Raw genomic sequence first — 23,320 nt, forward strand, 5'->3', positions numbered from 1 at the left:
TCTGAGCCCTCCTCCAGGCTAACCAGCCCCAGTTGGGTATCTTATCTCTGTAGGAAGAGGATAATGCTTGTTCTGAGCCCAGGATAATGGGAAGGGGCTGTAGGTGGGGCTGGAGCAGAAGCTACTAATGCACTTTTGCCAGCATCTTTGGTTTCTCCAATATCCAGCCAGACTATTAGCTGTTCCCCAAGGATGGCCTTGCTCCTCACGTCATCCCCCATTTCCTATAAATGGGAAGTGGCTAGGGAGCAGGCTGTGTGTGTGTGTGTGTGTGTGTGTGTGCATGCACACGTGTGTCTATAGTGGGGGCAGAGAGGAAGGAAAGGGACATAGTGGTTTTCCTCTATTTTTTTTAAAGAGTTTATTTATTTATTCATGAGAGACAGAGACAGAGTGAGAGAGAGAGAGGCAGAGACACAGGCAGAGGGAGAAGCAGGCTCCATGCCGGGAGCCCGATACGGGACTCGATCCTGGGACTCCAGGATCACGCCCTGGACAGAAGGCAGGCGCTAAACCGCTGAGCCACTCAGGGATCCCGTGGTTTTCCTCTAGCAGACTTAATGGGGAACCAAGGTCTACAGAAGCCACTATTTGTGCAGAAGGACCAGCACTGTGACAAGTAGTAAGGGTGTCAGGACTTTCTCTAAGATTCTGAAGTCACTGGTGAGCCTCTGCCTTGTTTCTGGCACCCAGAGACTAAGGGTATGCATGGGTGGGGAGGAGTCATTGGACTAAGGAATTGTCTCAGTTTCTTTCTTTCTTTTTTTTTTTTTAAGATTTTATTTATTTGAGAGAGAAAGAGAGCACAGAGGGAGAGGGAGAAGCAGGCTCCCTGCTGAGCACAGACTGATGACGTAGGGCTCCATCCTGGGACCCTGGGATCATGACGTGGGCAGAAGGCAGATGCATAATCAACTAAGCCACCCATGCACCCCTCTCAGTTTCTTTATCCAAAACTGTACCCGTGTCTTGAGTTGTCATAGGGAAGGAATGAGCTAAGACACGGACAGCGTGCAGAGCAGTGGCTGGCACAATCAGTCATAGTTACTTATTGTTACCATGACACGGCTACACCAGTTGAGAAAGGAGGAAGCATCTTCATAGCAGACAGCCCTGCAGCACCCTGTGCTGGGCAGGCACTCCCTGGAGAGGGCTTCCACCTGGCTTGGTGAAGAAGGGGCACCTGCACTTACCTGTTCAGGTGAGCAGACTGCTGAATAGGGTCCAGGAGCCCATACTTCGCTGTCTGCTCCTGGCTCTGACCCCTCCTCCCGCTTTCCCAGGTCACAAGGCATCAGGCATGTGGGCTCCTGGCTAGAAGTCAAGGGGGCAGAGAGGGTCCCTCCTGCTCCCAGTGCTCTCTCCCAAGCCTGGAAAATGCCATCATCTACCCTCTCCCGCTCTAATTTTCCGGCTGACCTGGAATTCCTTCTGACTCCTGCCCTCCTTTCTGGGGCAGAGGGGACACCTGCTCAGGGACCCAGGACCGTACCTGCGGGCTACACAATGGGTATGCCAAAGGCTTGGGAAAGCCATTGGGGCTCCAGAGGGTCACCTGTTGCGGGAGTGAGGGCTGAGACAGTTTCCAAGTCAAACTCGTTTTGTGACTCAGAAAGTTCTCAACTTTTCTTCTCGGCTCTCTCCTGCGCCCTCTGGCCCACAGCTACCAGGGCTCCAATGTTCCTGTCTCCCTTCTCTACTTCCCTGTCTTCTTGGCCTCCCAGCTCGGGTGCCCTTAGAGACGACCTGCCCAGCTCCTTCCAGCAGCCTAGGATGCGGATGCGGCTTGCTTCATGTCGTGCCTGGTGGGTGATGGGGCCAGCACCGGGTCCCGGTGCCCCAGCGCCCAGTCCAGGTCCAGACCCAAGGGTGTCCTCCGCTTCAAAGGCATCTTCCCGAGATGTTGTGGCATTCAAGTCAAGAACGCACGCACACTGGATTTCTCTCCACCCAAATAAAGCCCCTTGAGGGAAAAAAAGACCCAGCTGGGCCTCCCCCATCCCAAGGGCAGCCTGGGCCTCCTGCTCTCCTTCTCCCACCTGCATCGTCCCACCTCTGTCGGGGGCGTTCTGGAGACGCCGCCCCGCTGGGACCGCGCTCGGCGGCCGACGAAGGAGCGTTTCACAGGCGGCGCATCGCTCCCTCTTCCCCTAAGGAGACGAAGGATGCAAATCGGGCTTTCGACCTCAGAGACAGGGACGGAGTCAGCGGCAAGGAAGCTCCCTCCGTCGCCGAGGGGAGCAAACGCTGGGAGGGGGACCTGGGCGGGAGGCGACGGCTCCTCTCCCGGGCTGCTCCCGGCGGGGCGGGGCTCAGCTCAGGCCCGACGGGGCGGCCGGGACGGCACGTGCAGGTCCTGGGGGCGCCCGGCTCGGGAGGGCGGGGCCCCGCGGGGCCGCGCGGCTTTCGCCTAAAGGTCTCGGCGGCGCACGGGCCCAGGTGATGCCAGGGCAGCCGCGGAGCCGCGCGGGGGCTGCCCGGCTGGGTCGCGGCTACGGAGCCCGCTCCGCGACCTGCGGCTCCCTCCCCGCCGCACCCCTCCCCGCCCCGCAGCCGCAGCCGCAGCCGCAGCCGCGGCCCGCCTCGCCCCGCCCCTCCCGCGGCCCCAGCGCGCATGCTCCCTCCCCCCGCCGAGCCACCTGGAGATTTAAAAGCGGGCGGCGGGCGGCGGGCGGCGGGAGGAGGCGGGGACAGCCGCGCGCCTCGGCCAGGTAGGCGCGCGCCTTCGGCTCCGGGGGGCGCGGGGGGCGTGTCCTGCGCCCCGCGGGTGCCCGGGGGAGGCGGCGGGCCCCGGGCGCGCCCCGCGTCTTGCAGCGGGGTCCGCGCGGCGCCGAAGGCGGGCGGGGCGGGAGCGCAGGGCGCACCCCGGGCCGGGCCGGGCCGGGCCGGGCCGGGCCGGGCCGGGCGGCGGGCGGACGGGCAGCTCGCTCCTGTGGCAGCTCCGGCGTCAGAGTTTTCTTTGGAAAGTTGCATTTATTTTCTTCCCTTGTCTCGGCTCCACCGGAAAGGGACGGGATGAGTCACCGCGGCGCGCACAGCCCGGGGCTGGGGAGCCGGGAAAGGGGCCCGCGGCCGGGATGCCGCTCGCTGGGGCTGGGGTCCGGGGTTGTCCGGGAGGGAAAGGGCAGCGAGCGCTTGGCGCGGGGCTCTGGGCGGGGAGTTGAGGCTGGCGGGGGCGGGTGTGTGGCTTCCTCCGCCCCCGGCTGCGCCCTTCTGGGGCGGAGGGACGCGAGACGAGAGGCCCTTTTCTCCGCGCCTCCCCGGGCTCTCGCTGAGACCTGCAAACAGGTGCGAGGAGGTGGTACCCGGGCATCCGCTGTGGCCTCCCTGGGCTCTGGGCTTAGCAGCAGCGTGGCCTGCTGGACGAGCTCCTGGAAACCTGCGCCTTTCTCCCGAGTGAGAGCCAGCCCTTCCCGTGGCCTGCTGTTCCCCCCAAGCACAAGAATCACCCCCCCCACTTGCTTTTGCCCTTGACCTCTGAATCAGCTTCCACCTTCCTCACTGACGCTCTTGCCTTGCTCAGCTTTTCCCCCTCCCCCGCGGGCCACTCCTGCCACCCTGCTTCCTCCTTTCTCCGGGGCCAGAGTTGGGGTTAGGGAGGGGTTTGGCATGGTGGGTACCTGGTGAGGACTTGCCCTTCAGCTGTTACACAGACCTGATCCCAGTGGAGCGCACACTAAGAATAGCCCAGCTGCTGTTTTTCTGCCCTGCAGTCTGCAGGCGGGAATAGCCAGCGCACCCAGGCCCAGAGTGACCCTTACTGGGCTCTTGGAAGCTTCGCTCAGGCCTGGGGTGAGGCCCCCGGGGGGCTTCTGGCCGCTTTCCTCCTGCACTTAGCAGATCTCCTTTCAGAACAATACAGAACTTGGCGTGGGCTCACCTGCCCAAGGCTTGGGAAGCAGACTGGCACATGGTGGGGGAGGGAGGGGGGGGCCGCAGAGGTCCAGGCTGGAAGGGAAGCCTGGGGAAAAGCACAGCGCAGCTTCTCCTAGGGAGTGAGTGCTGCGGTATTTGAGGTCACAGGCCCTTCTGTTGGATGGGTCCCATCCCCTCATTCCTTCCTTATCTCCTCCCCCCCAGGCCTGCCATGGAGCCAGGACTCTGTTTTTCTAAAAGTGCTCAGAAAAATGGAGCTTGAGTCAGCAGGATGAGTAGGAAGAGAAAAATACAGCTGTGGATGAATGTACAGCTGTGGACATACAGGCCCCAATTAGAGTATGTGTGTGGGGTGTGCGAGGGGAAGTTTTCCTGTGTAGTCATGGAGTGTGCCTTGAACTCCCCTGCCCCTCCTGGCTCTCCGGGGTATCCCGAAGGAGGAGGAGGAGCTGCATGGTGATTCTTGGTGACCCACTGGAGGTCTTAACAGGCCACTAGGGAGTGGAAGGATGGAGTGGAGGCCCCTCTCAGCCGGGGCAGGGCTCTGAAGGAACAAGGCGGAAAGATGGGGATGGTCTAAGGACTCTGAAGGTGAAATTAAGTTCTAGCGTTTGGATGATTTGAGCCTGACAACACAACCTTATGGGTAAAAACCTAGATTGTCAGAAAGACAAGGTTTATATCTTGGATGCTCCGCTAGCTGTGGAATGTTGGGCAAGTTACTTAACCTCTTCAAAGCCTCTGATATCTGGCTGCAAAATGGGGCTGATAGTAATAATGATAAAGTTGTAAAGACAGCCTTTTTTTTTTAAAGTTTATTTATTTAGGCTCTACACCGCATTTGGGGCTCAAACTCAGGACTCGGAGATCAAGAGTTGTATGCTCTTCTGACCAAGCCAGACAGGTGCCCCATAGCTTTTTTTGTTTATGAAATATAAATAGCTGCTTGTATAAAATGTATACAACATGACAAATGCAGAGCTTTATTAAATCACACATACAGAGCACTGGACTTTGTGCTAAGTGGTCCTTCAACATTAGCTAATACTGTGTCCTTCCCCCCGGGGCCAAATGGGTAGCAGCACCTAGCCTGGGACTCTGTGCTTGGGGTCTGCTCTTGTTTCTTTGGGAGCAAGTTCTCCTGGACCTCAGGGAGCCTGTCTGACTAGCAAAGAGACTGGCCTCTGGCATCCAGGTGCCGTGATTTTAATCCCATTTCCTCTTGTGCAAGTAATTTCTCTGTGCTTCAAACTTCCTTCACTGTCAAATGACGGTAACAGTACTGGCCTCCCCGTATCAGGAGGATTAAAGGAGCTGATATAGGTAAAGCTCCAAGCGCAGCAGGGGTGTGTAAAAAGAGCCTGATAAATGTCAGCTGCTGTTATTTGGTGACCATGGAGGCAATCTTTGCGGTTTATGCTTAGAAACCAGAGTCTCAGAGCAAGAGATTTAGACCATATATAACTATATATAAACTGTGAATGACCTACTTGCTGTTGAACTTGTGGTCTAGGGCAAAGAACACACCAGGACTGGACATCCTGGTCTCTCCTCCGTCAGTACTGTGTGTGTGACTTGTTTTTTAATCAGTCCAGAAACCCCTGCCCTACCTGTCTCCTCAAGGTGGAAGAGAATACCAAGAGACAATGGAGATGAATATGTATCTTGAAAGATTAAGAGCTTTCTATGCAGAAGGGTTATTTGCTGTGAATTTTAGGGAAACTGTATGAGGCGGAGGGGGCATACTGAAGTTGGGGTTCTGCTCTGTCCTCCTCCCCCCTCCCCCCCCCCCCCAGCCCTTGGGATGCATTGCTTTCTGATATCCAGAAGAAAAACCCAGCCTGGCTTTCTTTGAATAGTCATTGGCCCTGTTTGCTGGGCAGCAAGGACAGAGAGGCTGGACCAGTTGGTGCCAGGCCCAGCATCTCAAATGCTGATGCCACTTGACTCCCAGCAATAGAGCTGGAGTGTGGAGCTTTGTCTAGTGTATTAAGTGTCCCTGCTTGGGGGCGGGGGCTGACCGAGCCATCCCGGGATGGTCCTGATATCTGGCCAGAGCTTCCTATTTAATCCCTTTCCTACTATGAGGTCTGTGTTTCCTCCTCCAGGGAAGAGGTCCACAGTTTTGCCCCTGACCCTGAATGGCTTGTAAGGGCTTCTTGCTTCTGATGTTGGAGACAGGCCTACCTCACCTGTTGACTTTAGTGTCTGTAAAACGGAGAGGATGATATTCACCTTGCAATATTACAATGAGGATTAAATGAGATAGGTCTGTTTAACAAAGTGGCCTGCACAGACCAGGTGCTCAATACTTGTTTGTTCCCTTTCCCTTTGTTAATTCTGGAGATCACTCTCTCTGGGAAGCAAGAAAGGGGCTGGAGACCAGCTCCTGGTCTAATGGCCCATAGTCCCTCAGTTACCAATTTCAGGTAGTTGCCCTCAGAAGCAGCCAGCCAGAGAAAAGTCCCTCCTTTCCCGATGCTCTTTGTCATGCTCCACCCCAAACCCAAAGTTTGAATATCCTTTGAGCTGGCAAGCAGTGTCCAAGCTGGAAGCACACAGCCCATCTTTGGGGATGTGGCGGTCTAGCTCCCCAGTCCGGGGTCCTGCCGCTGGAAAAAGCTGAGCACCCAAATACCTTGAGTGGGGAGGTATTTGAATCCTGGGCAGGCTGGTCACGTTGTATCAGACAGGAATCCTGATTCAGCCTCACTTGGAAGGCCTTTGATTGAGCACTCCCCCCTCTAGGTCCTGGACAAGGACTGTGGTCCTTTGCTTTCCAGGAGCTGAAGGGCTAGTGGGGCGGGGGATGGGGAAGGAGACCAGAAGGATCACTGGCAGTTATCCAACCCTGAGGGCTGCCTGTTGAGGGCAGCAAGATTTGGAGGAAAGGGGGGAATCCGTGATGGCTTGGATTCCAGGGGAGCTGTAGAGGAGATATGGGATTTGAACTGGACAGGGGTCAGGTGAATGGGGAGGCGTCCCAAGGAAGTAATTGGAACATGGTGACTACTTTGGAAGGAAAATCAGGCCCAGTGCTGATAAATTCCCCCAGCTTGGGTCCAGAACTGAGATGGAAACGCATTGCCACAATTTGGGTCTGGTATTCTTTCTACCATACCTCACCAGGGAGGGGCCATAAGGAGAGGCAGGTGTGTGCAGAAGAGCCAGGCCCCAATGGCTGTGTTTTGCCCTTTTCTGCATGGTTCTGACCCACTCATCTTATGAGACTCCACAACATGGCTTCTTCCTCCAGGAAGCCCTGGGAGAGCTGTTGATGCCCTGCACCTTGGGCCCCCAACTCCAGCAACTTGTGTCTCAGCACTGCCACAAGGGGCCGTAGGCAGTTGCTTCTGTATCCCCAGCACCTTCACGGTGGGCTTGCAGGTAATTGGATCTCAGCAAGTGTTGGATGGGTGGGTGGGTGGGTGAGTGAGGGAGTTAGTTTTAGCGCTCTTTGACATTCCTTTGGGGGAGGTTAGGTTGCATGCACTGAGGCATACTTCCTCCAAGGGTGGACAAACTCAGACTCTTTAATAAAAGAGTCCTTTTTTGGAGCCCCCTTGCACCCTGCTCACCACTGAGTGGCTGCTGTTGAGAACACGTTTCCATAGGGCTAGGTCTGGCCCATAGCCCTGGGACGATAAATAGGACTGGTCACAGAACCTAGGATATCAGGGCTGAGAGGGCCTGAGAGACCGTTGAATTTGAGACTAGAGGTGGGACAGAGCAGACTTAGGACCAGCGTCCTGGTCCTACTCCCACCCTGGGGTTCTGCTCATCGGTAGATCTGCCCAAACCCCGCGTGCCCTGGCCTCTGGCCTCTGTGCTTCCACCTCCTAAGGGAAGCCAGTCTGCAGGAAGGGGGCAAGGGTCGGCTCTGCAGGATGGGGAGAGCTGCCCCATCTGGCTGGCTGGCAAAGTTCAAATTCACTAGGAGGGAGGCTGTTAGGTTTCACCTCGCAGGGGCTATAAGGGACTGAGAAGGCAGCAGGAGGAGGACACGTCTCAGGGGCCGGGAGGACTGTGCCAAGCTCCCTGTTCTCCCCGCCAGGGACCAAGGAGTTTCTTGGTATTGCTACCCCACTTTGTAGGGAAGCAATTGTTGTGGCCCAAATAGAGAAAGAATTTACCAATTTCTGCCAGGAACAGTAGAGCTGTGGGAGGGAGTAGGAAAGAGGGCAGCTCTGCCCCCAGATGTCTCCGTTACTTGGCTCAGTTTCAAGTGACTGCTAACCCTTGGGCAGTGTGGCGGCAGGTAAAGGATGGGGTAAGTGCAGTTGGGGAGCCCCTCGCCACCTGGTTCCCTGTTCCTCTCTACAGTGGAAGGCTATGAGACACCCTCCCCAGTGCCATGTGGCTTGGCAGCGAGCACTTAGGTAGGAGGCACCTGTCTAAGGAGAGCACCGTACCTGAGGCTGGGCAGTGGGGGGCGGGTGGGTGTGAGAGCATTTAGCTGTACAGTTGTAAAGAACCTTAGACAGTGTGTGGACTAGTTCTCATTTTACACATGTGAGTCCCTGGTGTGTGTAAAATGGCCCGGCCAGGCTCTACAGCAGCAAAAGTTGCTGAAAAGTAGACTTGTATGGTCCTGGTTCACAGTTCAGAGCACCCTGCAGCAGTTGAATTGGAGAGGAAGGTATGTCAGGTATCCAGCACATGCCAGACACCTTCTGGACAGTTAGCCAGTGTCAGCCACCCTGATTATTGTCCCTGGGGACGGGATCCACCCTTGTCTCATAACTGTGGGATGTTTGTTCCACGTCTATCTGCCTTTGCAGCCTCAGCCAGCAGGCAGGTCTGATGCAGTGACCTCTCCTCACCTGTCGGAGCCAGCACCTGGGGAGGCATTTACATTCTTGGCATTCCTCTGGCCTCTGGGGGCTGAGAGGGGCGCTAGTGCCGGCGTGGGTGGCACGTGGGTGAGAGGGGAATGCTACTGGAGAGGAAAGGCGGCTAGTGGCCCCCCCTCTGACCTCTGGTGCTCCTGTTTGGGATTGAGAGAGCCCTCTGCCAGGTTTCTGGGCTGAGGAAGCCCAGACAGCGGAAGGAGGGGCTGCCGGGAACTTCCACGAGCTGTGTCTAGGAGGCGGATGGTATTCCTTTGTCTCCTCACCTGTCAAATGTGTGTACTCCTTGTACCCACCTCCTCAGGGTGGGAGGGATTGGGAGGGCAGTTGGCACATGAGCCCGAATCAGGCTGACTGCATGCCAGGGTCCACCCTGCAGCACCGCCAGTGTTCAGAAGCTGGCGGTCCCTGGGGTAGAAGACAGCTCTAGGATGAAGGGTGCGGTCGGTCGCCTTGGTTCCGAGGGCATTGGTCAAGGTGACCCGGTGTGACCTCGGGTCGCCTCCGTGCTCAGAAAGGAAGTCTGGTTGTGGGCGGTCACTGTCCCGAGTCAGGTGTGTGTCCATGCAGCCTGTCACTCTGGAATGGCCAGGTGATCCCTTGGGAAGGTGCTTCACCTCAGCTTAGTCTGGCTGGGACTGACCAACCACGGTGAGGGTCAGGCCAGCCCCAGGACTCCCGTCAACTGGATTGCAGAGGGGAGGGGAGATGAGATTGGGCTCCAGGGCCTGCCTGCCCGCCTGCTCATCCAGCCCCCTCCCCTTCCCCCAACCTCTGCGCATTTGTTTCCTTTCAGAAGCGGGGCTGGGGCTCTCAGACAGGGCAACAAAAGCAACTTTCCTCAAGCCACTGCCACCTGTTGGGTTTTCACACATTGGGGGTGAGTGGGGGGAGGGAGCTGCTCCCCGTTCCCAGTGTCTGCGGTGTGGCCCTTCTGCCCCCCCAGGGCCTGGGATTCTCTGTGCCGCCCCCAGTGACGGGGCTCAGGAGCCGGCGGGGGTGGGAGGCCTGCGGCAGCTGGAAGGGGAATTGAGTGGGAAGGGGCCGGTGCTGGCAGCCGGGAGAGAGTTTGATGGATTACTCTGCAGGCCGAGAGGTTTCTCCGTAATCCCCCATTGTGTCCCGGCCTGCAGCCCCCTCACTCCCTCTGACAAGCTGCTAAGCAGAAGGCTTCCAGTCCGAGGGAAGAAAAGGCAGCGCAGCGGGCGAACTCCAAATCCCTGGCCTCTGGGCCCTGGGGGAGGCAGGAGCTAGGGAGCGAGACTGGGGTGGGGGTGGAGCCCCCTCCCCTCCGTCCAGCCCTTCCTCCTGACAGTCCCTGGGGGTGAGGGGTTGCCTTGTGAGCAGACTTTCGGGGTGTCCGGGGGAGCCCTGCCTAACGTGGGCCCCGGGTGTTTCTGCAGATCAGTGCCTTTTTTATAGGGGGGGGGCTGGGGAGAGCAGACTCTCACTTCTGTGGAAGTTAGAGCCCCGAGAACCAAAGGCGAGTAGGAAGGCGCTGACCAGGCAGGGTCTCCTCCTGCGCCCCCCCACCCCCCAGGCTGCCCAGGTAGCCACTCCCACAGCCCCGCATCCCTGACTGGGGCTGAGATGGGAGCTACTGCCTCACAAGGATGCTCCTTTTCAGGTCTCCTGGCTGGCCGGCACTGCCTCTTTCTGGGGCACCCTAGGGCCCCGCGAGGGTAGAGCTCATTTCGAGGGTACAGTGTGCTGGCTTTCACCCGGTAAGGCCAAGGACATTCGTCCCCTGGAACCGAGGCAAGGGTTGGGTCACAGGGATGCGGGGCTGGTGAACCCCAGAACCTAGAGGGCCCGGAGAGCTCAGCTCGGATGGGATTCTAGGATCCAGTCCCGTGTGCAGGAATGGGGGTCCCCCCCTCCCTGCAGCCTTGTAGCCTCCACCTGGGGTTCTCCCCCCCCTTTACTGGCCTGTGGCCTGAGGTGCCGACAGCCCAGGAGATGGGGGGTGTTGGGGAGACTGGCCGGAGGGCCTCCCCCCCCTTTCTGTAGCTGAGTCACTGTTTCAGGAGGGAGCCCCCCACCCCGTTGCCTTCCCGGCGGGAGGGGCTGCCCGGGGGCTGTGAAGGGTAGAGGAGCGTGTGAGAAAGCTGGGCCGCCTTTGTGAGCGTGGAGGGAGGACGGGGGTCGCCGAGCTGCTGGGGTCAGGGTGGGGGCCGGCGTTTGATGTGCCTGGGCGGGGTAGGGGGACGAGGCCTGCATAAAGGGGCCATAGAATTGCTGCCTGACACTGGCCCGAGGCGGGGCTGCTCTGGCCTCTGTCTGTCAGCGGAGAGAATCCGCTCCCTCTAGCTCCACCTCAGTCGTCAGGGTGGCAGGAGCCCCTTTGAAAGCCCTCAAAGGCCTCTTTATGCGTCCCTCTGACCCTCCTTTCCCGCAGGGAGCGGCGGGAGTGGGCTCTGCTTCTCCTCCCACCTCCTCACTCTGTCTTTTGAATTTTGGAGAAAGTTCAGGCCAAGTTTGCTCTTGCTGCTTGGTTTCATTTCCCCACGCTTGCCCGTGGCCTAACCCCGCGTGGGGTGTTTCAGCCCGAGAGGCTGTGCTGCAGTGTCCCCCCCAGCCCCTGCCAGCTTTGAAACTTTAGAGGGGTTGCCTCCTCGGTGGGGGGGGTCTGGCCAGGGTTCCCTCGGTGTGGGTGGGGATGGGGTGTCCTCAGGGCTCACACCGCCCACCCCCACGCTGCTTTCAGCCCTGTGTTCTTTGGGTAAATGTTTCCCAGGCCCCTCATGATGGGGTGGGTGCCAGAGGGTTGCTCGTTGGGTCTCCTGCTACGTGGGGCTGGGCTCACTGACTGGCCCAGCCTGGGTGCTTGGGTTCTGCTCCCCAGGGATGAGGAAAGGTGGCCTGGGGCAGAGCTCCACGGGGGTTCCTGGAGGTCTTGGGTTTCTTCCAACCTTCGTGCTGTCCTGTCATTGGAGGACAGATGCTTGGAGCTTGAGAGAGACTCATCCTCCCTGAACGCTGCTGTTCCTTCCAGGAGGTCAGGTCACACTCCCCTTTTGGTCCCTTCCCCTCTCTCCTCTTCCCGCCTCCTCCCTACCAGGTGAACCCTCGAGGCAGGCTCTTCTGGTTGATCTTCTGTTTGCCAGACAGGCAGAGTGCTCCAGGAACAGTGGACAGGATTTGAGTCAGAAACACCTCTGACACCGCAGGGTGTTGGGGAGAATTGAACTCTGTCTCCCCGCTGTGTTCCTGAGGAAGACAGGGGAGTGCCCCAAAGGGGGTGCCAGCAGTCCTCTGTCACTTAGAAGCTGTGGTGGGAAGCGTGTCCCTGGGCTGCAGGGGGCAGTGATAGCCAGGAAAGTGGTTCTGTTCTCCTACCTCCTGGAGCCTGGGCACGAGCCTGGGCAAGGCCTGAGCTTCGTGATCGTGCCCTGGGCGGATGGCAGGTGGCTGGTTAGCACCATGGGAGTCCTTTGTGGCTCCTTCCACACCGAGGACCCTGGAGTGGGGCTGACGTGGGTGAGCCTGGGGCTCTGAGGAACGTCCTGGGTGGGGGGAATCATCGGAAGGGAGAATATTCTTAGGGGCTTGGAATTCCTTAGGCAGTTCTGCGCTGGGAAGAATAAGCTCTAGGGGTGGCAAGGGTGCCCTAGTCCTTGGGGCACAGTGCAAGTCAAAAGAGGGAAGATGGGCTTTGCAGCCTAAGAACAGAGGGGTGCTGGGCTGGGCTCACTTCCTACCCTACTCCTTTCAAAGACTTCTTCCCCTGGCCTGGCACCCAGCCCCCCTTACCTGGTGAAGAGGAGGAGAATGCAGGCCAGAGAAGGGAGGGAGAGGCAGGCAGCTAATGAGCTATCTGCACTGAGGGAGGATGGAGGGAAATTCCCCTCTTCACCTCCTTTCGTCTTTTTTTTAATTTTAATTTTATTTATTTATTCATGAGAGACAGAGGGGGGGTGGGCAGAGATACAGGCAGAGGGAGAAGCAGGCCCCACGCAGGGAGCCCGATGCAGGACTCGATCCCAGGTCCCCAGGATCACACCCTGGGCCGTAGGCGGCACCAAGCCACCTGGGCTGCCCATTTTTTTTTTAAGATTTTATTTATTTATTCATGAGAGATGCGCAGAGAGAGAGGCAGAGACACAGGCAGAGGGAGAAGGAGGTTCCCTGCATGGAGCCCCCTGTGGGACTACGTCCCCAGATTCTAGGATCATGCCCTGGGCCGAAGGCAGGCACTAAACCGCTGAGCCACCCAGGGATCCCCTCCTTTTGTCTTTTTGTCTTTCTCTCCTGTGGGCTAAGGAGGGTGTCCTGCCTCTTCCTGGGAGCATGGGGCTGGGTCAGGGAAGGGAAGAGGGCAGGTGGGGTGATTAGTCTTTTGCGCAGAGCAGAGCTGCAATTCACTTTGAACAACAGGGAGCAGCAAGGGCTTGGGAATGGGGGCAGGATGTGGGTAAGTCAGGGTCTGACAGTCTGTTTGCTCAGGGAGGACCTGGTCCCTTAACCCACAGCAGATGAGTGTCCAGGGCCTCCGCAGACCGAGAGTGGGGAGGAGAGCGGGCTGGAAGCCTTTTGACCCAGAGCCCCTCCCTCTGGGCTGGAGAAGACCCCCTCTTGGTCTGTGTGCTATCTCCTGCCTTCCTTGTGGGGGGCGGGGGAATGCAGTGACAGGGAAGGAGCTTGGCTCAGAACTGCCCAGCTAGGGCTGACCTGTGGCCCCCTCCCAGCCCCTTTAGGGACCCCGGGGGTCAGTATGTTACCCTCCTCCCCATGGCACCCCCATAGGAATCCATGCCCCTTCCCAAAGCGGATGGTCTGGGTCTCAGCAGAACTTTGGGGAGGAGGCTGCGGTTGCCCAGCCTTCCGTCCTGGTCTGCCAGCTGCAAAGCCTAGGAACGCGGTTATGGGACACACACATCTTACCTGGGATTGATGGCCATCTGGTTTCTCTGCAGCGTATTTCAGAAGGCACCTACCGCGTGCTGGTACGCACACAAGGCCCTGGGCGCCCGAGTGTTATTTGAAAAGATAAAAGAAGTTGAAGTGGCAGATGATGAGATGCTGAGATTGGACGGGAATGAATGAGGGGAATGAATGAGGGCTGAGGGTGCCCCACTCTGGTGGGGGAGGGGCGGGGCAGGACTAAGGGGCTGAACGCTAGCTGGGAGCCGGGCCCTTCCACGGGAACAGTGCCCTTCCCCGGGAGCGTGCCCTTCCACGGGCTGGGCCCTTCCACGGGGCGGCCTTCCACGGGCCGGGCCCTTCCACGGGAGCTGGGCCCTTCCCCGGGAACAGTGCCCTTCCCCGGGAGCGGTGCCCTTCCCCGGGAGCGGTGCCCTTCCACAGTGTTTATGAGAGTGGATCAGTGAGGCAGGGGAAGGCACTCTGAGCTCCCCAGGAAGTTCTGTTCCCACCTCTTTGGGATGAATGACAAGTCAGGGGACTTTCGCCTTTTCTCATGAAGGCCCACCTTCTATACTCCTCTTCATGACTGACTTGATTATCCCTCTTTTGAGGTCACTCCTAAACAGAGCAGACTGCACTGGGGACTGTTGTCAGGAAGCAAGACCTGGACGCCAATTGCCTGGGGGTGGGGGGCACGGGGTGGGTCCCCCGTGGGATCCCTATGCATGGGAGGCCGGCCTAGCAGGAAGGGCTGCGTGGACTTCTCTGCTGAGAAGGAAGCGGTCTGGGGAGCAGAAAGAGGCTGCTGGGAAAGTGGTAGGGCACCCTGCCAGTGCTGGGTCACTGGTGTCATTATGGTTGCCACCAGGTGGTGCGGTTTCATGCCCCTGTGAGGTCAGGACCTGGAACAGGCCCCATGTCCCCTGACAGTTGGGCACTACACGTGGGAATGTTTCTTCCCCACCAATGTTGAGCACGGAGAGCAACTCCAGGGAGAGGTTTACAGGCCTAGGTTCCTCCAGGGGAGCCCTCTTCAAGTGGTTTCAATGACAGGTTAAAACCCAACCCAGCAAACCACGGCCTCTCCTCCCTTCCCCCTTGTCCTCGTCCTCGGGGGCTCCAGTTATGGTGCAGCGTGGCTTGTGGCCAGGCAGTGCGGAATAGGAAGTGCTACTCCTAACAAAGAGGGATTGAACAGCCCAGCTTTGGGAAGTGGAGAGAGAAAAGCAAACAAACCAGGCCTGGCAGAGGGTCTCTCCAGAGGCACCTTGATAACAGAGCCTGGGGAAACTGGGAATTCAGTTGGTTTGATTTTTTTTTTTTCCTTTTTTCCATACCAGCAGGCAAGAGCAATGGCAAAGATATTCCAAAACAGAGAAAAACTGACATCTCTTTGGCTCTGGAGTATGCTGAGGTTTAAAAATCATATTTACCTTATTAGTTAGGTCAGCCTTAGGCTAACATTAACATGCATTTCCTGATTGGCAGCAGGGGGTGGCACAGCCACATCGTCAGCCTGGGAGTGAACAGGATTCAGGGATCTAAGAGCAAATCCTGGATGCCTGGTTCCCAGGATTTAACACTCTGTGTTGGATTGTCCCTGGCCTTTTAGGATCTGAGTGATGAGCTATGTCCCCGTCAAGACACCCCATGGCAACAGGCATTTAGCATGGGCTGAGGCGCTGGACCTGCACGGAAGCCTGGCAGAAATGGGCTGGTGGCTGAGGCCAGGACAGTCGGTGGCAGCAAGGAGGAGAGGCCTGGGCGTCTGGAGCAGGGCTGAGACACAGCAGTGGCGGAGTGTGTGAAGGGGCCGGAGCCTACCCTGCCTGGCCTACCATGGTCCAGAGGCTGTGGGCCAGCCGCCTGCTGCGGCATCGGAAAGCCCAGCTCTTGCTGGTCAACCTGCTGACCTTCGGCCTGGAGGTGTGCCTGGCCGCAGGTATCACCTACGTGCCGCCTTTGCTGCTGGAAGTGGGGGTAGAAGAGAAGTTCATGACCATGGTGCTAGGTGAGTCGCCACACCTTCCTAACCTCCTGTTCCAGATACAGGACACCCAGGAAGCAGGGCAACAGTGCCTCTGCCCAAAGAAGGAGAGGTAGCTGCCTGCTGGTCCTGAGCCTATGGAGCCAGTGGGTGGGTGGGCATTGCTGGGGAGAGGGGTGACAGTGGGGTGACGTGGGCTGGGGTGGGGGGCAATGGGAAAAGAGCATGGGGGCATTCCATGGTCACAATACCCCGGGCCCCTACACAATGCCTAGCGCATAGGAGACACTGCTCTTCACCATTGCTTAGCCTTTTCTAATTTATATCTGTTACGCATTTAATCCTTGCAACAAACTCTGAGGTCCCCCATTTCACAGAGGAGGTAATGGAGGCTGAGACGTGGTGGGGTGACTTAGCCAGGCCAGAAGGCTGGCTACTGATTAGTAGGATCAGGGTCTCCCAGCTGGGGCTCTTTCTTACCCCTAGAGCACGGGCTGGGCTCTTGACTGCAGATGGTGTTTTGCAAAAGCCATAGAAGGCAAATGGTCACCATGGGGTGGCTCCTGGGATCATAGGCTCTGGAGTCAGACTCCCTTTGGAAACTACCCCTCTTGCCCCACCTCAGTGCCTGTGCAGTTGTTCTGGGCATCAGTTCACCCATCTGAATGCAGATGGGGCATTAGTGATCCTAGCTGCAAGGACTAAACTAGAGTGTGTGTGACAGACTCCGCAGTATGTCCAGCACCGAAGGCCTTGCCTGTGACAGGATCGTGATCATTTCCATCCTTCCCCAGGAGGTTGGTCCCCTTCCCCACAGCCCCTTGGGGCCCCAGCCTCTGGCTCATCACTACTTGTCCTTCCTGCAGGCATCGGTCCAGTGCTGGGCCTTGTCTCGGTCCCACTCCTGGGCTCAGCCAGTGACCACTGGCGTGGGCGCTATGGTCGCCGGAGGCCCTTCATCTGGGTGCTGTCCCTGGGCGTCCTGCTGAGCCTCTTCCTCATCCCGAGGGCCGGCTGGCTGGCGGGGCTGCTGTGCCCAGATACCAGGCCCCTGGAGCTGGCGCTGCTGATCCTGGGTGTGGGGCTGCTGGACTTCTGTGGCCAGGTATGCTTCACTCCGCTGGAGGCCCTGCTCTCTGACCTCTTCCGGGACCCAGACCACTGCCGCCAGGCCTTCTCCGTCTATGCCTTCATGATCAGCCTTGGGGGCTGCCTGGGCTACCTTCTGCCCGCCATCGACTGGGACACCAGCGCCCTGGCCCCCTACCTGGGCACTCAGGAGGAGTGCCTCTTTGGCCTGCTCACCCTCATCTTCCTCACCTGCGTGACAGCCACACTGTTTGTGGCCGAGGAGGCAGCGCTGGGTCCGACCGAGCCCACGGAGGGGCTGGCGGTCCCCCCAGTGCCACACTGCTGCCCCTGCCATGCCCGCCCGGCTTTCCGGAACCTGGGTGCCCTGTTTCCCCGGCTGCACCAGCTGTGTTGCCGTGTGCCCCGCACCCTGCGCAGACTCTTTGTGGCCGAGCTGTGCAGCTGGATGGCATTCATGACCTTCACGCTCTTCTACACGGACTTTGTGGGCGAGGGGCTGTACCAGGGTGTGCCCAGGGCTGAGCCGGGGACCGAGGCCCGGAGACACTATGATGAGGGTAAGGCTGCAGCGCTGGAGGGCAGGGAGGAGGCTGCGGGGGGAGATCCCTCCAGCCCAGGGGAGGCCTGCAGTTGGGGCGGGCTGGTAGCTGTGTGCCTGGGCTCGGGTCCGTGCACAAGGTCCCCAGGGTGCCGGCCGCTCTGCCTGCCGTAGCAATAGCACCTTGGGCGGCTGCAGGGCGTTTACTCAGAGTCATTGCCCCAGTTTGACAGCAAAAGGCGAAGCTTCGGAAGCTTCGGTAAGGTCCAGGGGGAGTAGAGGAGCTGAGGCCGGGTGTCCGGTCTGCCTGGCCGAGCTTCGGTGCGCCCTCTGCTCCCCCCGCTGACTTTCCGCGGTCCCTGGCCCCAGACCTTCCACTCGGCTCACGGAGCTCGCGCGCGGCGCGGACACGGACCGATGGCGGAGCCGTCTGTGTTTCCCCTCACGCCCCTCGCCCCTCGGTGGCTGAGCACCGGCTGAGGCCCCCCACACCCCGGAGAACACCTTCCTCTGTCCTTAGCCGAAGGCTTGGCCGTGTTGTCTAAGGGCCGCGTTAGAGCACAGGCTTGGGTTGCTAAGGGCGAGCGGGTGTGGACCGCGCGGGAACCAGGTGCGGTTCGCAGCAGTTTCAGACGGCAGGTGGCAGGTGCCCGGCAGGTGGCAGGTGCCCGCAGGCCTGAGCCTTTCCCAGGCTGCACAGGCCTCCTCCTGCTTGGGGCCTGACTCCCCCCTCTGCCCCACCCACAGGGGTCCGGATGGGCAGCCTGGGGCTGTTCCTGCAGTGCGCCGTCTCCCTGCTCTTCTCTCTGGTCATGGACCGGCTGGTGCAGCGATTCGGCACCCGGGCCGTCTATCTGGCCAGCGTGGTGGCCTTCCCTGTGGCTGCCGGCACCATGTGCCTGTCCCGCAGCGTGGCCGTGGTGACCGCGTCGGCCGCCCTCACCGGGTTCACCTTCTCCGCCCTGCAGATCCTGCCCTACACGCTGGCGTCCCTCTACCACCGCGAGAAGCAGGTACTCGTGCCGGCCGCTGGGTGGAGCGGGGCGGGGGGCAGATGCAGCAGCCCAGGCCCAGCCCCGGGCCCAGGCCAGGCCCGTCGGAGCCGAGCCGCTGGCTAGTCCTTCTTGGATTGGAGAGGAAGCCCGTGTAGCCCAGGGCCGGAGACGTGGGCTGCGGAAGGAGGGTGTGGATTAGCTTCTGGCAATGACTTCCTGGTGTCAGGACTCTAGAGCACTTGAGTGGATGATTGCAGGAAATGCCCAATCCTTCCTTGGGCATCCTGCAGAGGCAGGCCGGCGGAGGCCCTCAGTCGGGCTGGGTTGCCCTACGGGCCGAGGCAGGGGCTGCGCCAGTGACCTCTGGGCACCTAGCCTCAGCGGCCGGAGTGGGGTGGAGTGGGGGCTGTTTGGTGTCGGCAGCAGCTCTCTGTTCAGGGAGGGGCATTGCGACTGACCCATGCCCTGCCTTGGTCTCCAAGATGGGGAAGGCTCCACACTACCCCTTCTCTTTCTGGTTCATCTTCTTTTTCTACCTAATTCTCTCTTTTCTTTTCCTGCCTCACATCTTTGTCTCCGTCCCCTTCCCCTGCCCCCACGGTGGATCTCTGAGCCTGGCATACCTGACACCGCTCTCCTGGCTGCTGTAAGTTGGGGGGCCTCCTTCCTGCTTGGCCCCACACTAACCAGCTCCTCCAGGGGCCCTGTTCCATGGGAAGTCTCCTGACCAAAGCTGTGTGGTCACCTGCGTCCCCTTCACTGGCCTCAGCCAGCTACAGCCCTGGGTGCAGAGCTCTGCCCAGTGGGTAAGAAGCTGGGGTGTCCTGAGGGAGGAGATGCAGGCCTGCCCTCATGGAGCTTCCAGATCGTAGGGAAGATGTATGTCTGCCCCTTGTAGGACGTGAATGATGTAGCAGAGATATGCCTAGCTAGGAAGGTGGTTAATTGAATAGGTAGCTGCAGGGGTGGGGTGTGTGGAGGGAGAGGCCAGGGTTTTGGTTGGGGTGGCCTGGTCCCTGAGACCCCTGTCAGCCCACTGATAACCTTCGTCAGCTTCTATTCTTCTGCTGCCCCAGTTGGGGCCTGCGGCCTGGGGGCTGGTGTCTGGAGGCCAGGCTGGGTCATATAGACTCGTGCCAGGGAACATGCTGGGGCTGGTCCTCCCCTCCGACAGAGGAGCATGTGTATCCCTAGGGGCCTCTTGAGGCTCCAGCCTCACTGGTCTTTCCGGGGGTGGCAGGCAGGGAGGACAGGTCCCATAGGCCCATTCCAAGCAGCAGTTGATGGCACCCTTGGCCCTATACACTGTCTGTACTTGCCTTGCCTCCTGGCTGTACCAAGAGCCGTCGGCTTCCCTTTTGAGCTCTGCCATGGGTCCCGGCTCTAGTGCAGCAAACTCGAGAATCTTTCTGTGTAAGGCACTAGCTGGCCCAGGGACAGTGGGGGATGAATTCTGGCCCCGTCCTTAAGCAGGAGGTTCTGGGCAGGGGCAGGCTACCCTGGTCTAAGGCGCACGGTGCATAGGAAGAAGGGCTTCAGCATTAGCATGGCTGGGCGATAGGAGTCTGGGAGATTCCTCTTGTTCCTCTCGTCCTGCAGGCTGAGTCTGCTGGACCTTCCCTGCCCTCATCTGGGACCACGGACCTCACAGTAGGCCTGGGACCCCGTGGGAGCAGAGCCTCTCTCTGCGAGGTCCAGAAGGATTTCCCAAGGCAAAATGGTGGGGGGCAGGAAGTAGGAGGCTTAGGAGAGCCTGTGTGTGGGTTCAGGTCACCAGGGGCCCCGCCTTTGGGTTTTGTTCCTCTGTTCTGACACGTCTCTCTCACTCGTCACCTGTCCTCATTCTGGCTTTTTTCTTTACCCCGGGTCCTGTTCCTGTTCTCTTTCTGACTTGTAGTAGGAGCTTGCCTGCCACTTCTGGTTCCAGGAGAGGCTAGAGGAGATCTAGACTCTTGGTTTCAGATTTGTCCCCTCCTCATCCCCTGCCCCTGCGGAGAGCCCTAACTAGACCAAGGAGGGTCTGCTTGGCTTTCTTGGCTTTCACCTGCTGCACAGGTGTCATTAAGGCCGGTTGCCTGGTTTCTCCCAAGCCGGGATCTGTTCTCGGAGCTGGGATCCTAATGCTTGGGTACCTACCTATCCTTGTTGCCATTTTTCTGCCCCATTCCCCAGGTTTTCCTGCCCAAATACCGAGGAGATGCTGGAAGCAGTGCCAGCGAGGACAGCCTGATGACCAGCTTTCCATCGGGCCCCAAGACCGGATCGCCCTTCCCCAATGGACACATGGGTGCTGGAGGCAGCAGCCTCCTCCCACCTCCACCTGTGCTGTGCGGGGCCTCTGCCTGCGATGTCTCCATGCGTGTGGTGGTGGGCGAGCCGCCCGAGGCCAGAGGCATTCCGGGCCGGGGCATCTGCCTGGACCTTGCCATCCTGGACAGTGCCTTCCTGCTGTCCCAGGTGGCTCCGTCCTTGTTTATGGGCTCCATCGTTCAGCTCAGCCAGTCTGTCACTGCCTACATGGTGTCGGCTGCGGGCCTTGGTTTGGTGGCCATTTATTTTGCTACACAGGTAGTATTTGACAAGAGCGACTTGGCCAAATACTCAGTGTAGAGTACTTCTGACCCACTGAGGACGGGCCTGCCTCCCCGGGTCCTGGCCTGCCCCCCCCCCCCAGCGCATCCCCAGGTAGCCTCCCAGGGCCAGGCCTGCACCCCTGCTCCCCCACCTGCCAGGGTCTGTGGCTGCCAATGTGGCATGGCTCTCTGCTGCCACCCCGTGGTGACAAGGTGCCGAGGGGCACAGGTGGGGGCCTGGGGCTTCCCCGTCTTCAGGGCCGGCTGAGTGTTGGTGGGCACAGGCTTCAGTCTGGACTTCTACAGGCGGGCCAGAAGGGTGGGGCATTTCACTGGCTCCGTGCACTGGAATGCCAGACTCTAGGGGGATTACCCAGGCCCTTAAGGCTCACAGCCAGTGTCAAGACATACCCAGTGAAGGGATTTGGAGAGCTGAGTAAACCACCTGGGGTCTCTCCCCTCCAAACCCCTTATCCCTTAGATTCCCTCGATGTTGCTCTTGCGTGGAAGTTTCTAGTGTGAAATTCCTCTGCAGGATGTGAGAAGGAAGTTATTTGTGGGTAAAAGTCAAGTCTGGTGGGGAGAAAGGAAGCCACCTGGCTGCCTAGCACTGCCTTTCTACTCTTCCCCCACTGCCACATTTTATCAGGACGTGGCTTGTTGGCTCCTGTGTTGCCATCATAGGGACACAGGCCTTTAAATATTTAACTTATTTATTTAACTAAGTAGAGAGGAATCAATTCCCAGCTCTGCCATCTTGGTTTCTGAGAGGTGATTTCCCCAGTGGGCCTGAGAGATGGCTGGTTTATTAGGCTGAGCATTGCCAGAATTGTCTTCCCCTGGATGATTGGTCTGGCCCCAGAACTGCCTAACCCGGGAACTTGGAAGCCCTGTTTACCCAGTGGATATCCCAAATCTCGTTACCCAAGGCTGGGGGAGCTGGGGACATAGGTGGAGGTGGGGCTCCAGGTCTCAGCTGCCTCCCTAGCCTCCTCTCCCCTCTTGGCTCAGCCTGCCTCCCACCCTCTACTCCCCTCTGCTCTCTAGGGCTAGGCTGATGAAGGAGCCGCCCACCCCTTTCCCCCACTGGCTCCACACCCCTCTTTGGGGCTGTTGCAGGACCAGACACACAGAGCGTGGCTCTGGCTCAAGCTTTTATTCGTCTCAGCCCCCAGGGCATATCTGTGCTTGGGGAATCTCGCACAGAAACTCAGGAGTACCCCCTGCCTAGGCTAAGGAGGTCTTATCTCTTGGGGGTTTAAGTGCCGTTTGCAATAATGTTATGTCTTATTTATTTAGTGGAGTAAATATTTTATACTGTATGTGAGCAATCAGAGTCTAATGTTTATGGTGATGAAATTAAAGGCTTCTTATATGTTTCACTGCCCCGTGTTTCTCTTTCCTGAGGGGGAAGGCCCAGATCCCTCAACCTATCCCTTAGCTTCCTTCTCAGTAAGGATCCTGTCTGGGCAGCCTCAGTTCCCAGGATCAGCAGCAGATGGAGCCATAGACCAGTACTCGTCCAACGCCTGGGGCTGGGCTTGGATGTGCCACCCCTTGGATTGGGAGGTTTGTTTGAGAACTGGGGCGAGGTCAGGCAAGACACAATGCTGGGGAGTGGGGACATTTTACTTCTCAAAGGACTCACAACGTGGCCAAAAAAATGGAACAAGCACCCTCTCTCAATAACAGCTATAGGAAGTAGGAAGGAAACTGGCAGGTGCCAGCGAGGATTTCAACATCACCGAGCCTTGGTTCCTATCTACTTCACCCTTCCTGCCAGGCTTAGGTTAGGTTCAGAGTCTTCCCTGCCATGCCACCTCCCTCCCCCTTCCACACTTGGCTGGCCTTCCTGTCCCCAGTTCTGGTGTGTAAAGTTAACACCTTGTGCAAGGACCAGCTTTATTGGGGGTGCCTGGCTGGCTGGCTCGGTGGTTATAGCATGTGACTCTTGATCTTGGGGTTGAGAGTTTGAGCCTCACACTGGGTGCAGAGATTACTTAATTTTATTTTTATTTTTTTTAGATATTTATTTATTGAAAATTTTATTTATTTATTCATGAGAGAGACACACAGAGAGAGGCAGAGACACAGGCAGAGGGAGAAGCAGGCTCCCTGCGGGGAGCCCAATGTGGGACTTGATTCCAGGGCCGAAGGCACTTAACCGCTGAGCCACCCATGCATCCCTAATTTTTTTTTTTTAAAAAGGACTAGCTTTATTTACTTTTAAGATGTTCTATATTCTAAATAGATAAAATCTTTCAAAAAGGAGGGGTGGTGCCTGGTGGCTCAGTCAGCTGGACATCTGACTTCAGCTCAGTTAAGGATCTCAGGGTCCTGGGATGGAGTCGGGCTCCCTGCCCCGGGGTTGGCAGGGGGGAGGCTGCTTCTCCCTCTCCCTCTGCGCCTCCCCTCTGCTCATGCTCTCTCTCTCAAATAAATAAATCTTTAAAATGTTCTATATTTTACTTTTATTATGGAAGATTTCAAGCACACATGAATAATGAGCCTGGTACAATCAACTCAATTTTAAACATTAACAT

The 23,320-nt window shown here is 58.3% G+C and overlaps 1 protein-coding gene across 7 annotated transcripts; it reads left to right on the plus strand.

Annotated features, from left to right (window-relative positions):
• The first annotated feature begins 278 nt into the window (after nt 1–278).
• Nucleotides 279–22,159, plus strand: SLC45A3 (solute carrier family 45 member 3). Of its 7 annotated transcripts, XM_055333972.1 has the most exons (6): nt 2,685–2,711; nt 7,133–7,263; nt 15,205–15,603; nt 16,446–17,228; nt 17,957–18,222; nt 20,377–22,159. In XM_055333972.1, the coding sequence occupies exons 3-6, from the start codon at nt 15,432–15,434 to the stop codon at nt 20,812–20,814; spliced, it is 1,659 nt and encodes a 552-aa protein (XP_055189947.1). In that variant the 5' UTR covers nt 2,685–2,711; nt 7,133–7,263; nt 15,205–15,431; the 3' UTR covers nt 20,815–22,159. The 7 variants fall into 7 exon arrangements, with proteins under 7 accessions (XP_055189948.1, XP_055189950.1, XP_055189946.1 ...); XM_055333973.1 differs by lacking the exons at nt 2,685–2,711; nt 7,133–7,263 and adding an exon at nt 279–1,201; XM_055333975.1 differs by lacking the exons at nt 2,685–2,711; nt 7,133–7,263 and adding an exon at nt 1,432–1,510.
• The last annotated feature ends 1,161 nt before the right edge of the window (nt 22,160–23,320 follow it).

The sequence above is a fragment of the Nyctereutes procyonoides genome, unplaced genomic scaffold (genome assembly GCF_905146905.1).
Source record: "Nyctereutes procyonoides isolate TBG_1078 unplaced genomic scaffold, NYPRO_anot_genome, whole genome shotgun sequence".
Lineage (NCBI taxonomy): Eukaryota > Metazoa > Chordata > Mammalia > Carnivora > Canidae > Nyctereutes > Nyctereutes procyonoides.